Source organism: Pleurodeles waltl, chromosome 5, assembly GCF_031143425.1.
Source record: "Pleurodeles waltl isolate 20211129_DDA chromosome 5, aPleWal1.hap1.20221129, whole genome shotgun sequence".
NCBI classification, from domain to species: Eukaryota; Metazoa; Chordata; class Amphibia; order Caudata; family Salamandridae; genus Pleurodeles; species Pleurodeles waltl.
In genome coordinates, this window is record NC_090444.1 from 421,532,653 (window position 1) to 421,549,118 (window position 16,466).

General features: G+C 45.0%; 1 protein-coding gene across 1 annotated transcript in view; it reads left to right on the forward strand.

Moving 5' to 3' along the window:
* The window catches only part of MTIF2 (mitochondrial translational initiation factor 2), a 350,344-nt gene that overhangs the window by 314,797 nt on the left and 19,081 nt on the right, over window positions 1-16,466 (forward strand). Inside the window, exon 13 of the mRNA XM_069234182.1 lies at window positions 2,737-2,877. Coding sequence (XP_069090283.1) covers window positions 2,737-2,877 — 141 coding nt within the window. The remainder of the gene's footprint in view (window positions 1-2,736; window positions 2,878-16,466) is intronic.

Sequence of the window (16,466 nt, forward strand, 5' to 3'; positions counted from 1 at the left end):
CCTACACTTTCTGCCAAAGTTTCCACTTGCTTTCGACTGACTTCCAGAGCCCCACTCGATTCTGTTACAGGAGGTGAGAGTATTGCTCTCCAGATGTTGTATCAAGTTGGTTCTGGTCTTAGAAAAAGGAGAGGGTTGTTATTCTTGCAATTCCTTGTGCCAAAAAAGAACAGAGACTGCTAGCCTATATTTGACATTCGTCTTTGGCAGGACAGAAATGCTTACAGTATTCAAGAGTCAAGCTGCTTTGGACTTGGGGGACTGCATTCTGTCTCTGGATCTGCAGGATGCAGATGTTGATACCCATTCTACAACTTTACCTGCAGTCCAAGATCAGCCAGGAACATTTCCAATTTGCAATGCTCCCATTTGGCCTCACTAGCGCCCCTCTGTGTTTAAAAAAAAAAGTGATGTTAGTGGTTGCACAACATTTTCGGAGATTTGGGGATGCCAGTTTTCCCCTAGCTTAAAAACTGACTGCTGAAGGTGTGCTTGACCTCATTGGAGTTCAAGATCTACGAGATGAAGGCACATCTGACTCCTTCTCAGAGGCTGTCATTCATTAGAGCTATCTTGGGTGCCCTACAGTTCAAGTCCTCCCTCTGTCACAATTCCAAGACGTTCAGTTTATGATTCCAGTGATTAAGCCACACTTTTGAATATTGATGAGAACAGCTCTGAGCTTTCTTGGCCTCCTAGTATCCTGCATCTTCCTGGTCAACTACTCCAGGTGGCACATGCAGGCTCTGCAATAGAATCTGAAGTTTCCATGGGCCCAGCACCGAGGAAATCTGTTGAATGCTATTCAAATTACTGAAGGGAAGTCTCTTGATTTGCAGTGGTAGCTGCTCGAACGCATTCGGTCCAGCAGTAGGCTTCTCTCCTTTCCCGTTTCAGAGATGACGCCTGTAATAGGCTTGTCACAACTGGGTTGGGGAGCCTACCTGGGGAGGTGGAGATCAGAGAACTCTGCTCTTTGACAGTCTTTTTGAGTTGCAGGCAAAGTGTCTGGCTCTGAATCCATTCATCCATCCATCAGGGCCAGGCTGGTGCAGGTTCTCATAGACAACACCACTGCTAGTAGCAAGGAAGAGAGTGGTCCTGAGCTAGACGGCTGTAGGCCTTTGAATTTGGTTGGTACATCAGGGCGTATTCCTCATCATGAACCACCAGATGGGATTTGTTGATATCAGAGCAGATGCGCCAAGCAGGCAGCATCAGGCAGATCTCAGATGGCCTCTACATCCTCAGGTGGCAGACAGTGAGGAGAACCTTCACCAGATCTCTTCACCACCGTTGAACACACTGTTTCAACTGTTTTGCACATTAGAGATTCCTCAAGATTACTCACTAGGAGATGTATTCCAGCTAGAATGGAACACACGACTCCTGTACACATTCTTGCCCCTGCTTTTCTTCCCACAAGTTCTGATAAAGATTAGAAACAACTGGGCCTAAGTTATCCTAGAGGCTCCTGATTGAGCCAAGATAGTGGGGACCCAGAAATTCTGGACATGAGCATGTCCTCCAATCAGGCTGCCACTTCGCAAGCACTTCCTCTCTTAGGTCAGGGCAAAGACCTCCGCCTCAATCTGCGCAGTCTATTCTTCTATGCATGGAGATTGAGTGGTAGTTGTTGGCTGCACAACCACCCTTTGCCACCCTTTTGCCAGATAAACTGGTGTTGAGAACAGTGGCAGCGCTCTTTCATAACTTTCAACGTTGGGCAGTCTGCACCTTGTCTGCATTCTTTACCCCTCTCTTCACCCTTTGAAGGAGGAGGAGAGGCTTCATCAGCTCCAACCCAAAAGGACTTTAAGCTTTTATATTGATTGTACCAAGGAACACTGTGAGGACAACCATGTTTTTGTGGGCTTCTCTCAGCCAAACAAAGGAAAGGCTGTGCAGAAGAGGACATCATTGAGGTGGATAGTCCTCTAAATTTAGTTCTCCTATGCTTTGCCTGAAAAGTAGCTGCTGGAAGGTGAGAGCTCATTCCACCAGGACTAAAGCTCCTACCCCTGCTCTGGCATGTGGAGTGCATGCACTTAACATCTGCCAGGCTATCACGTGGCCACCTTTGAATATGTTCATGAAGCACTACTGCCTTGTTAGCCAGTAGTAAGTGGTAAGGTTATTATGTCCTGCAGGTCTTCTTGGTCTGAGTGCACTCCACATACCCTTTACCTGGGGAGGAAATGCTTTGGTATCAGTTCAAGAGTGAGGAATCTGTGCTTGGAAGTATCCATCAGAAGTATAAGTTACTTACCTTCAGTAACACTCTTTCTGGTGCATACTTTATCTAACCACAGATTTCTCACTGCCCTTCTACCTCGTCATCCTGTGTAGTAACCTTTTTTTAATATCTAAAAATGTTCCAAGTTAGGAATATGCACATGGGCAAGGACAGTTTTTCACCTCTGCATTTGAAGATGGAGAAAGAGACAAGCAAAAAACTGACATGAATACGCTGGGGTGGGACTTGTATGTGGCTCTTCTCTACCACTTCCAGGGCCACACACAGTCAGCGCTGAGAGAGACATCATCACAATGCAGCATTGCTGTAAAAAAGTTGCTGGATCCAGTCTGGTGCGTGGGGTGGGAGTATTGTAAGGTGAGGAATCTGCTTTTAAATGGACTAGCCACCAGAAAGGGTGTTACCAAGGTAAATAACTTGTTCGATTTCATTTATTTTTCATGTTATTGGTGATGTTGCTGTTCTTTATCTTCTGTTAGGGGAGGCATTAGTGCTGGCAACCTTTGATGTGACTGTAGGGAAAAAGAAAGTCCCAGTAGCAGGTTGCAGAGTGCAGAAAGGGCTGTTGGACAGAAAAAAGAAGTTTAAATTAATCCGCAGTGGTGAAATTATTTGGCAAGGTAAGCAGGCAATTTTCTACTGATCTTAACTAAATCAAGCCACAGACTTTCTACCCTTCACAGTTTTTGTACCTTCAAAACTGCTTTTACCACAGCGTATATTTGCAAAAGTGCTTGTTGACCCAGAAGCAGTTTGTGATGTAAATAATTGATGTTTTTTCCCCATCTCAATCTACTCATTTTATTGACTGCGATGAAAGGCTGAGTGCACCAGCTGCGATTCAGCTGTGATTTGATCCTGAGGTCCAAGACCGATCTCTGCAGTGGATGCATTAATCTACTCTGTCACCAGAGCTGGCTTCATTATGCTCCCAGAACTTTTTTTGTTTGTGTATTCACTGTAAACATAGTGTTTACTAAACCTTGATTGCATAATCATAGACTAAAAATACATTTCCTAATCATAATCATGGGCTAAAAATAAAATACACAGTTTTTAAAGATAATTTGTTCCTCATTGATTGTTTCCAAATTGGTCAATAAAGGTACAGTATAATGCTGCAAATCAATCGAGGATGGATGATGAAGCAAAATTGTTCCAGACACTGAAGTTTATTTTTACAGAAAAGATAAATGATCGCCTTCCACGGGCAGTGATAGTTTCGTAAGCAACTAAAATAAAATGTATCTCCTTGCAAACCTTTAATTTCTTTGGTAAAATGGAGATGTTTTCATGCGTTAAGTCTGAGTATAGTAGTTAGTGATAAGTTTTGTTAATCGTCCCAATTCAAATGTATTCAACTATAGCAAAGTGTTCTTTTATGTATGACCCCCCCCCTACACTTTTTGCTTCAATGCTGATGTGTAAGACTGTTAGTGCACTGGAAGCCTGCTAACCAGGCCCGTTGCCCTTGCTTTCTTCCTAAATTGATTTGTCGACTTGGTAATTCCCTCATTGGCAAAGCCCCTAGTAAATGGTACCAAGGGCATAGGTGGTAAAGTGGTACCCAGAGATGCAGCACAAGTTTGTGCCACCCTAGGTGACCCACACAAATTGCTGATGGCGGACCTGCCATTGCAGACTGCCAGAGCGGTTCAAACTGCTCGAGTTGGACTGTGCCCTCACCATGAGTGGCACATTCCCATGAATTACCTTACATATGTGCCAGACACCACTAAGAAAGGCCTCTGCTGTCAGGGTGCATTATATTTAAGATGCAGGCATGTAAGCACAAGCTTATATGTCTCTATAGTGTCCTTTCCATTAAGGTACACTGTAAGTGCAGGTCAGTCCATAGGATAACATGGATCTTAAGCCTGGGCAGACTCGAGCTGCTAGCTCCATTATGGTACCACATAGATATGATGAGTTTGGTGTCAAACAACTTGCCTTCTCTCCCCTAGTATGAATCTGGTGTCGATGCACCCAGGTAGCACACTTGAGGTTGCCCATTTGTTTCCCACCCTTCTTTGTGCTCTGGCTGGTTAGCCTGCGCATTTGCCCGTGCTTGCTGCTGCCAAAACAGGTTTCTGACCTCCTGCCAGGCAGCGTTTTCACTCCCAAGAGTCAGACAAAGACTGAGGCAGGAAGGAGGTCACACCTCCCACACCCTGCCTGACTAATGAATAGAGCCATCAGGGCAGAGAGCTTCAAAGGCCTCACTGCCCTGATAGCCATCTGGTCTGTCCTGCAGCGGAGGAACGGCCCTCCCCCTGCCCACAGGCATTTTTGATCATGGTCAGTCAGGAAATTAGGTATGCAGGAGAGTGTACACCCCCAGCAGGCTGACCACACGTCTCGGGTAAGCAGCCCGGTTTGTTCACTAAATTCTGATTTCTGCCATCTTAGGAGTCACAGAATAGAGAGTTCTGTGTAGCTAAAGGTGACTTACCCCACCAGATTTGGTCACCTTGGGGGAAGATTAGCTGTAGGAACTAACGGCTTATTGGCCACTAATCTCCACAGCCCTAACTCACCTAAATACAGGATTTAAGGGACACCCCTGATACCAGAACCTGAGTTCTGATCGACTAACTTCACAGAAGGACCAGGGGAGCTCTGCATCATGGAAATCCAGACTTTGCCCATTGCAGTAAGGCAAAAGAGGGATACTCTGTCCCTGAGACAACAGACTGAGAACTGCATGAACGTCCCTAATCCTTGTCTGAAACCCAACACTCCCTGCCAGAGGGACCCTTGTGGAAGCCAGAAGGACCCTCAAACTCCCCTGGAATAGTGGCATTAGTCCCTGAGTAACTGCAGGTAAAAACGCTCAAAGGATCCAAAGTTTAACTGGCCAAGGGGCCCTCTGTGGGATCAACGAAAGCCAGGTAGCCCAGTGTCTCGTGGGAGTCATAGTCCTGCCCCTCCAAGTTTCAGGCCACTACACAGCTCCCCCGGACCCTGTGAAGTTCCCAAAGGACTCCTGCACCTTTACTGTTGCCAAGGCTTGTTGGTTGCAGTCCAGTAACTGACCCCCACATCGTGCAGACTGCACCCGATATCTGCAGCCCAGACCCAGTTGAGATTTTGCATCTCTTGGTCAGCACCGTTGTTTAAGCGATAAAACCAGCCCCTGCACGAGTCCCGTTCAGCGCCATAGACAGCCAGGACAACTCTGCACCCGGATGCCACAGACCAGGTAGAAGTGAACTGACTGTTGTGGCCTAGTCCTAGGACCCGCACATCCTTAACCCTGTAAGGGTTTCTCACAACTCGACATCCAAGTGGTCTTTTGTTAACAGTGGCGCCCTGCCACTGACTTCAACGCAATCCCTGTTCAGCACCTTGGACAGCCAGGACAACTCTGCACCTGATCTCCACGGGCCAGGTAAAACTGCACTGACTGTTATCTGGTTCTAGGGACTGCACAACCTTAACCCCAAAAGGGTTCCACGCAATTGACTTTCTAAGAACTGTTTTGCAACTGGTGATTTTTTTCCATAGACTTTAATGCTGAGTTTAAATGCCAGTTCTGCTGTGATTTAATTTCGCTTTTAAAATCTGTAACTCCAGTTATACTGATTCAATGCTGTTTATTGTGGTGTCTAAGTTAAGATAAAAATAAGCTCTATTTTGTAAATTGGTATTGGTAATTTTCAATTACTTAGTTCCATGTTGTGCTCTGAAATGCTAAACACATGTTCCTCTAAGTAAAGCCTGACTGCTCTTTGCCACACAACCAGGACTGAGCCTAACGATTTACTACTGTGAATCCAAGGACCATCTCTGGGGTATTGTGAGAGTATTACATAGTGAGGACTAACCTCCATAAAATTGTAGTTTTTATTAGTATATTTATTGTATTTGTAAAAGCGCAGATTTGTCCTGGTGCTTGGTTAAAAGCAGAGGACTAGTTGAATCTATGTGAAGTTAGTTACAGGTGAATAACCATGTTTTAGGCAGTTTCCTAAAGTTCATAAGGTTAGCTGCATATGTAGACAACAGGCCTCTTGCTCAGGTATGAGGGAGCCTGAAGGGCAGAATTAGAGCTTAACATGTTGTGCTCTAACATAGCCTAGGTAGGACCTATCCTTCACAATCTTAGTGACACAATGATAGCGTTATTTTTGTGTTTTACTCTCCTTGTCACAATTTTAATCTTGTTGTGCTTCATCGTCCTAGTTATTGCAATACATGCTTTATTATCTAAGATGCAGTTACTTCAATAAAACCCTATTGAACTGTGCTCTGCCTCCGATTGTCCTTGCATAAGTGAGATTAATGTAACTGAGAGAAACAGATGAGATCTGAGTGACCACGATTTCCCTGAGGAGTCCTTTGTGTCATTCGCCCGATTGCTTAATCATCCCTGATCTTGGGTGGAGATGAAGCACTGCTAGTTAGCTAGAAGGAAACCTGGATTAGGTCGACAGGTGTCACCTGGTGTGGGTTCAGACCCAGTCTCCCGCAGTACAGGTGATTCTGCCGCCAAAATCCAGTAGTCTCATTAGGATAGTGAAAACCTACGCGACACTCTAAAGATGAGAGGATGAAGGCAATTCCAGAGTCCTGAAACCTGGAATAAGAAAGACCTACCCCTTTGCCTAGATCTCTGACTATAGGCACTTACAACAGGCAGACAGATGCAGAGCAAAAAGTTAAATTGGAATCGTACCAGGGAAGAAGCTTCCTAGTAGAAGCAGGGCCACAGTCATATAGAGCTTTAAAACAAACACCCAAACATTAATAATAATGTGATGTTTTTTCCACCGGAAGCCAATGATGTTTCTGGGTATGGTGAGAAATGGAAGCATGCCAGGGTAGTAGGTTAAGTAAGAGTCACGCTGAACAGTTTTGTATTAATCGTAGGCATTGAAATTGATAGGGTGGTAGACCTAAGTAAAGTGCATTGGCATAGTATAATTACAGGTGCTTCTCTGCAAACCACTTTGATGTGGGATACAGTTGAGGTGGGTCGGAAAGAAAGAGAAGGGCATTGGTGGACAATTTGGAGGACCCACCTGTCGGATGTAATGGCCTGCCAACCTTGAGGAAAATGTCTAATCCTGGCACCAACAGGGCGGCTATGTGCTGGTAAGGGCAAATTAAAGCGGCTTAAAGGCTGATGCCACATGGCCAGAAACAGAGAGCTGTGTCCCTGATGGCATGTCCATTAGAAACGCCTTCATATCCCCAGACAAGCCAGTGAATCCCATTCACAAATGGTGGATGACTACACTAGTACCCATTACGCCCCCCAAACAGTCAGTAGTATCTAGGCCAGCCCTAACGCCATACTTTGTTGCATCCTGGCGGTCCCGAATGGTTTGAGCCAAGGTGGTCTGAAACATCTCTAAAACTGCTTGCAAGATGTTGTATGCCATGTCCCCAGGGCATGCGTGTAGCAGCCTAAGATGCAGACAGCATTGACTGATCACAAAGCCAAGCTGTCGGAGGATGACATTTGCTTCCAACATATGTCAATCCTTTTCCACTCCCTGTTTGGAGTCGTGAGGAAAGCATTAGAGTTGACTTTATTGTTGGATCTTGGACCATCAAAGTCTCAGCAGTTGGGTGCTGTGTTAGAAAGTCTGTGTCACCCAGTGCTGATATCTGCGGCCTTTACACATGCCTGTTCAGTGGTCAGCAAGAGCAAGGCTTTACCCAAGTAGAGTATCAGTCAAGTAAGTGTGTCAGTCAGGGTTTTCTTAAATGGAAGCAAAGTCTCAGTTTTGGCTGTCCCATGGTGCAAAACCTAAGTAAGCACATTTGTTTTGACTTTAGCTAAAGGCAGCTGTAATTCCAGGACCTCAGCTGCATATCAAATCACTACAACAAATGATGCACTCCCCTCCATTGGGGGCTTAACGGGTGAAACCAACTCTGTGTCAGGTGAGGTATGCAGATCACTGGCCTCTTTCAAGTCCATGTTGATTTCATCATCATCATTGCGTGGGGGTAAATCATTCCCATCGTCAAGTTGATCAGAATTCGTGCCTAAAAGGTGATGAAACCTCTCAGGAAGGCCTTAAACAAGAGGAAGTGTTTTGTCTGAATCATAATGCAGGGGGACTGGACATTCTGGAGTAGTCAAGGTGCATCTTTGGACAGGTTTGGCTTGAAGTTGAACACCAGAGTTGGCAGCATCTGAGCCTCTGGTGCCGGCAACCTCAGGACTGGCCTCAGTGGGGAAGGGACTGGAGCAGATGTTGGAGCCAGAATGAAAGTCAGCACCAGGCTTGGTGCAAAACCAGAGGTGAGTTCCAAGGGCACCAACAGCTGTAAGGGCAGACTCAGTGACAGTAACCTGACTGGAGGCCCCTGAAGATTCTTGGGGCCCAAAAGCATTCCAGAGGGAGCCAGAAGAGTGCCAAAAGTAAGCAGCATGGAACCTTAAAAGCCTCAAACCGGTTGTGGGACCTGCTCTGCAACCAAAGATCAGGAGCAAGATCGATTGGTACCTTGACGCCCTTCAGACTTCTGTTCAGACATAGAGTGGCAGGATGGGGTCGAGTTCAACTTTGACATCTTGTGCTTCTTCTTAGACTTTGACTTGCCGGACAAACCTCAACTGCATAGAGGACCTGTCATGGGAGCGACCTCAAGAGGGGGAACAAGTCCATGCTGTTGACTGGGGAGTGGAATTTAAATGAGGTCCATTACTTGTTTTGTGTGTCTGGTGACTGATGGCTTCGCTTAATGGTCCCTGATCACCTTCAAGTGCATGAGGGCACGTTGTTTCCATAACCTGAGCCCAAACACCAGAGTCTCACCTCATGTGGGTCTGTCACCGACATCTGTTTCCGAAAATCATGACAAAGTTTGAACCCTGTGGATTTTATTGGACATCAGTCCATTGCACACAGGAGAAGATCTGCAAGTGGTTTGCAGAGGAGCACTTATACATCACGCCAGAAGAAGTGGAAGCTTTACTGGCCAAAGGAGCCATCGAGAGAGTGCATGCCTGAGAAGTGGGGAAGGTTTGTCACTCCCGAAATATCCCTTTGCCGAAGGACAGACGTCTTTGTTCAGTGTTAGATCTTTGCCCTATAAATGCTTTCCTTCGAAAGGACAAATTCTAAATGCTCACTTTTGCCCAAGTTTTGTCTTCACTGGATCCGGGCAACTGGATGGTTGCCTGGACCTCCAGGATATACACTTTTATGTGCCCATCCTGCGGTCTCATAGATATTATCTGCAGTCAGATCAGCCAGGAGCATTTTCAAGTTGCTGTTCTTTGTTTCGGCCTTACTAGCACACCTTCGGTGTGTGCAGAAGTGTTGGTGGTGGTCACCCCACATCTTCAGAGGTTGGAGATACCAGTTTTACCTTACCTTGATGGCTGGCTGTTGACTCCACAGTCAGTTGTAGACCACATCCAGAAAAGACAAACCTTCTTATATTTTTGGGGTTCCCGATCAATGTGCTAAAGTCATACCAGGCTTCTTCGCAGGGGCTGCCCTTTGCAGGAGCTGTTCTGCACACTGCATTTCCAGGCCTGTCCTTACTCACCACGAGTCCTGGGCATTGGGGCTGTGATTCCGATGTGTGAGGCTTGTTCCTGGATCACAGTGGGAGCAGCTCTGAGGCTTTTTGGCCTGCTGGCCTCATTCATCTTGCTTGTCCACTTTGTCAAGTGGAATACCCAGGGTCTGCAATGAGATTTTAAGTTTCAGTGAGCCCAGCACCAAGAAAACCTGTTGGATGCCCTCCAGGTTTAAGATGACACTGCACAAAATCTGTAGTGGTGGCTGCTAGACCACAGTCTGACCAGCAGCAGACTCCTCCCCTACCACGCAGCTGATGATGGTGACTGATGTGTCCGTGCTGGGCTCAGGATGTCACCTAGGAGAGGTGACGATCCAAGTATTCTGATTGCTAACACAAACTCAACTCCAAATAAATCTGTTGGAGTTGAGAGCCATCTGAGTGGCATTGAATGCTTTCTGGCCATGAATCAAGGGAAGGTTGGTGCACCCCCACCATGGAATCGAGCAACATGCCAGGTGGAGTGGGGGCCTGGATTGTTTGCCAAGAGGTTCTCTGCATCTGGAGTTGGCTGGACTGTCATGGTATCTCCCTAATTGGGAACCACTTGGGAAGAATGGTTAAACTCTGGGGTGGACGATCTTTGCCGGCGACATCTGGTGGATCATAAATGATGGATGCATCTCAAGATAGAATATGACATTTTCAGACAGTGGGAAGAGCCCTGGTTGAATCACTTTGCCACCATCAAGAATATGCAGTGTCAACATTTAGAGGTCAGGCTTCTTGTACACCTTTCCATTGTTTCCCCATGTTCTGAAGAAAATCAGGATCGTCCAAACACAAGTCATCAAAGTGGCTCTGGATTAGGCCAGGAGATTGTGGTACCTAGAACTTCTGGGCATGAGGATCTCTCCTCCGATCAGGTTACTGCTCCCGGAGGATCTTCTATTGCAGCAGCGTGACAGGGTTCTGCACCTGTACCTGTGTAATCTCGACAAGTTGTGAAAAACTATAATGATATTTGTATCATTGATTATGTTAATTGAAGTATTAGCATTATCTGAAATTATTTAGTATTGTATGTGAGCCAATTCATCTGTTGCTTAATTGGGATATATTTGAGTATGACATGTTGAGTGTGAATGTTATGCATTGAGGTGTGACAGTGTTTTTAAAGTTGTTGGGGGATGTGGGGCTGTTGCCTTGTCATTACCTTTATCAGTTGTGAATTTTTGTATTATTTTTTGAATTAATAAAAGTTATAAGATGTTCGATGGCATGTGTGGCTGTAGATAAACATGCTCTACATACTTCTGCCACCTAGTGTTGGGTCCGGATGTGTACAAGTTTTTTTTTTTAAGAAGTCATCAGAGTCACGAGGTAAAGTGACCCCTCCTTTCGGTAATACTGCACATATGCATCGACTCCATTGTTAGATTGTTTTCTTTCCGCCATCGGGCTCGGACGTGTTATTTGGTGCTCCTGTTCAAGACCGCTTCTGCCTCCTTCAGAATAACTTTGACTTCTATACTCTTCGTTATTGTATTTGACTGTGTTTCATTCACATATTGTGAACTCTGGATGCAAAACACACTACGTCGGGCGATGTACTCCGCCCCCGGCCTTTGAGCCTTACCCAATCAGGCCTCTCTTTTTTTCCACTCTTCGGTATCTAACTGAAATGTGCTGCTAATGGAACAGACACTTTTTTGTTTTTGTCCTAGGAGTCACGCCAAATACCCCCATGCAGACCTGCACTAGGTGTGTTACCTTTGCTTATCACCGGATCACAATGAAGAGGACTGTGAGGCCCGTGTATCATTTTGGACAAAGAAGATTCTATGAGATCATCAGGCACGTCAAAAAGAAATGCAGCGAAAAGACCTCGAGGGGACTCTGGATATCTTTGGTCTCAAGGACTTTGAGCCACAGCAAGAGTTCCACGAGGCTGCTGTGGCAGAAGAGAAGGCTTTATCTATTCCAGAATCTGGATCCGAGTTGGAGGCTGAAGAGGATGTGCAGACACAACAGGTACCATTGGCGCAGCACGCAGTGAGTACAAAGGCCAATGTACCAAGGTAGCATTCCACTTCAACAGAAAATAAGGCTATCGGGCCACCACTGCCAGCAGGCCATGGTCTGCACCAAATGATAGCCAAGAATGCCCTGTCTTCCGGCTCTGCACCGAAGGCCAAACCTAAAGACACTTCTCATAAAATGACCTCGAAGGTTTCAGCACTGACCCAACCTAGGCTGACTTTGGTCCAGACAACATCAGCATTGAGCTTTTCGGCACTGAAACCAAAACATTCTTTGGCACTGAAAGTTTTGTCATTTGGATCTAAACCATCTGTTTTGGCACCATTGCCTATTTTACAGACTATGGCAGAGAAGCTCGATCCAAAACAAAAGACCATACATATCCAACCAAATAGTGGTCCGATCGTTGTAAAATCTTCCCATCTTAAGCCACAGACTTCATTTGAGGAGGCTATTGATGTCCAACCCCCCCCCCCACAGAAGAAAAAGAAAAAGGCCATTGCCACCAGTCCACCTTTACCACCATCTCTCCACCACCTCCACCACATCATTCACACTCGGAGGCAGAAGATATAATACACAAAACTCCATCAGGGTCACCACACTCCTATGTAGAAGATCAGGGGAAGGATGACGACACACAACAGCCACCATTAGATCCTTGAGACACATATGATATTGACCTATCAGGGGACACAGATCCTGATTTATATCCTGCAAAACAATCTCCACCAGATGACACTACACCTTTTAATGAGTTGGTAGATAAAGCGGCTGCATACCATCAGGTCCCATTGCATAATGAACCTATTGAAGATGATTTTCTATTTGAAACCCTTTCTTCCACCACTGGGGCATCTCACTATCTGCCCACGTTAAAGGGGATGAGGAGGCATGCAGAGGATATTTTTGAAGACCCTGTTCACATCCGAATAATTACACCGAGGGTTGACAAAAAATGTAAACCAGCCCAATCAGATCCTGCTTATGTTGAGGGACAGATTTCTCCAGGTTCCTTGGTAGTCTCCAGTGCCCGTAAAAGAGCTAATTTTCAAACTTCTCGGGAAACACCTTCTCCAGGCAAGGAGTCAAAGCTCATATTCACTTCAAGCAAAAGGGTCTGGGTTCAAGCAGCCAACCACTGGAGGATTGCCAGCACACAAGCCCTATTGGCAACATATGACAGAGACACAGGGATGAGATGGAAGTTCTTATTCAGCATCTCCGGGAAGAATTTAAAAAGAAGGGACAACAACTTGTACAGGAGGGCAAGTTGATTTTCAACAATTGTATTAAATCTGCTATTGATGTGGCAGATACAGCTGCCAGTGGAATAAACACAAGTGTATTATTACGCTGTCATGCATGGCTGCGTATATCAGGTTTGAAGCCTGAAGTCCAGCAAAAAGCTGTTAAATTCCCCCTTTGATCAGGAACATCTTTTTGATTCACAAGTAGACCAAGCTGTAGAACAAAATGAAAAAAGATGCTGATTTTGCAAAGTCTATGGGAGCTCCACCAACTCCTGGAAGCTGAGGCTCCTTTCGTAAGACAACTTTCAAACAACGTTATAGACAAGGAGCACCAGAATCCGCTACCTCTTTCAGACAGCAACATTCACCATCCCCTTCAAGAGGTTTTTTATAGAGGATCATATAGAGGAAACAATTGCAAACGGAGAGGAGGAGGTGCCTCCACTCGTGCCACCCCTTCCACCTCACAACAGTTACTCTCCTCATTCCCCAAGATCACACAACACCTGTCACAGGACATCCACAGCAATTTTTCCCCAGCCGGCAAACTATAACAACTAACCAGTGGGTGTTGGACATTATCTAACATGGTTATTACCTGGAGCTCATAACCACACCTCCAAATATACCACCAAAAAAGCACAAACTTTCTCTAGAGCATCTACAATTATTAAATGAAGAGGTAAGGGCTCTCCTTCACAAAGGAGCAATAGAGTTAGTTCCCAATCATCAATGTATTTTCTCATTCCCAAAATAGATGGGTCCCTTCGTGAAATTTTAGATCTCAGACCACTGAATCAATAAATCCAATCAGAGCAATCTCATATAGTCACTCTACAAGATGAACACCACTGTTGCGACAAGGAGACTTCATGTCTGCCCTAAATCTAAAGGATACTTATTTCCTATCCCAATACATCCAGCACACAGATAATATCTCAGATTTGTCATACAAGGCAGACATTACCATTTCAAAGTTCTCCCATTCAGAGCAACAACTGCACCTTGTGTATTTACAAAATGCCTCACAGTAATCGCAGCACAGGTACCCAGACAAAACATTCATGTCTTCCCATATCTGGACGATTGGCTTACCAAATCCAGTTCCTTTCAGCAATGTCTGCAGCACACACAGACAGCTATTCATCTCCTACACCAGTTTGGGTTTACCGTCAGTATCTCAGCCACAGCCCTACTTAGCTTAGGAGCTGTTATCAACACACACTTAGTATTAGCCTACCCCAAAACATTCAGGATTCTGAATATAACAACTCTATTGAGTCAACTATTCCCCAATCAACATGTTCCAGTACGAACAATCCAAAAATTTTTAGGGATGGTTGCATCTTGTATTACAATAGCCCCATTTGCAAGACTACACATGCGTTCCACTGCAGGAGTGTCTAGCGAGTCACATGATCTAACTGCCCACCCACTCTTTTCTGCAATGGTGGAACACACAAAATCTGACAAAAGGGAGGCCATTTCCAGACCCTGTTCCCCATCTCACTCTCACAGCGGGCGCCTCCCTTACAGGTTCGGGTGCTCATCTTCTCAATCTCTCAATACAGGGTATGTTCTACACCAAACATCAAGCTCTACACATACATTTTACTTGGAGCTTCAGGCAGTTCACCTTGCACTCAAAGCTTTTCTAGTTCACCTCCAAGGCAAGACTGTTCTAGTCCGGATGGACAATACAACAGCCATGTTTTATTTACAAAAAGAGGAGGGGACACACTCTACATTTGTCTCAAGTAGCTCAGACAATCTGGATTGGGCAATTCGACACAGCATTCAGCTGGTAGCAGAACACCGTCCATGAGTAGGAACTCTACCATCAAGTCGTACAAAAATACTTCCATCAGTGGGGATTTCCACACATTGAGCTGTTCGCAACGGCAAACAACTCAAAATGTCTAAACTTCGCCTCCAGGCTCCCACACCCCCTCTCCAAAAGAAATCTCTATGGATGAATTGGTCAGGGATATTTGTTTACGCTTTTCCACCTCTCCCTCTCTTTCCCTTTGTGGTGAGGAAGCTCAGACAATCCTCTCTCACCCTCATTCTGGTGGCTCCAACTTGAGCACATCAACCATGGTTTACAACACTACTTGAACTTTCAGTAGTTCCACACAAAAAGCTTCCCCTACTCCCGGACCTTCTCACTCAGAACCATGGAGAAATCAGACACCCAAATCCCAAAGAACTCAACCTTGCAATTTGGCACCTAAGGTCATAGAGTTTGGATAGTTACGCTCACCTCCTGAATGCATGACCATTCTTAAAGAAGCACATAAACCCACATCCAGCGCATGCTATGCAGTTAAATGGAAAATGTTTGTTTTTTATTGTCAAAACAAACAAATTAATCTGTTCCATCTAACTATTCAAGATATTGTTTGCTATTTGCTCTACTTGCAAACTTAGAATATACCTCAATATTGCTGCATTTTACAGCAATAACAGCTTATCTACAAAATAAGCAAGATTTCACTTTATTCAAAATCCCAGTTGTTAAAGCATTTATGGAAGGTCTTACAAGAGTGATTCCACCCTCTGTGCCTCCAGGTACCAACATGGAATCTTAAAATTGTGCTTACTAGACTTATGGGACCTCCGTATGAACCTTTACATAAATGTTCAATCCAGTTCTGTTATTCGAAAGTAGCCTTTTGTTGGCAATAACTTGACTAAGATGTGTGAGAGAACTTCAGGCATTAACCTTAGGGGAACCTTTTTTACAGATACATAAGGATAGGGGAGAACTTCATACCAGCCCAAAGTTTCTTCCAAAAAATGTTTTCTGCTTTTCACCTGAACAATCAGTTGAGCTAACAGCCTTCTTTCCTCAGCCTGATTCAGCTGCTGAAAGAGCTCTACACACCTTAGATGTTAAAAGAGCATTAATATACTACATTGATAGAACTAAAGGCTTTCGTAACACCAACCAACTTTTTGTTGCTTTTTTACCTCTGCATACAGGGAATGCTCTATCTGAAGCAGGTTTATCAAGATGGATAATCAAATGTATCATAACATGATATACTAAAGCTAAAAGATCTCTACCCGTACCTCCTAGAGCACACTCAACTCATGAAAAAGGTGCATCTATGGCTTTTTGGGAAACATACCAATCATTGACATCTGCAAAGCACCCACATTATCAAATCCATACACATTTACCAAACATTACTGGGTGGATGTCTTTGCACAGCAACAGGCAAATGTTGGACAAGCTGTGTTTCATACTCTTTTTCAGACAACTGCAACACCCATGGGTTGCCACTGCTTTTGGGATGCACTGCTTTACAGTCTATGTAGGAAGAGCATGTGTTTCTACAGCCAAACTTGCCATCAAACGGATTATGTTACTTACCCTGTAAGTATCTGTCCGTGGCATGTAGTGCTGTAGATTGACA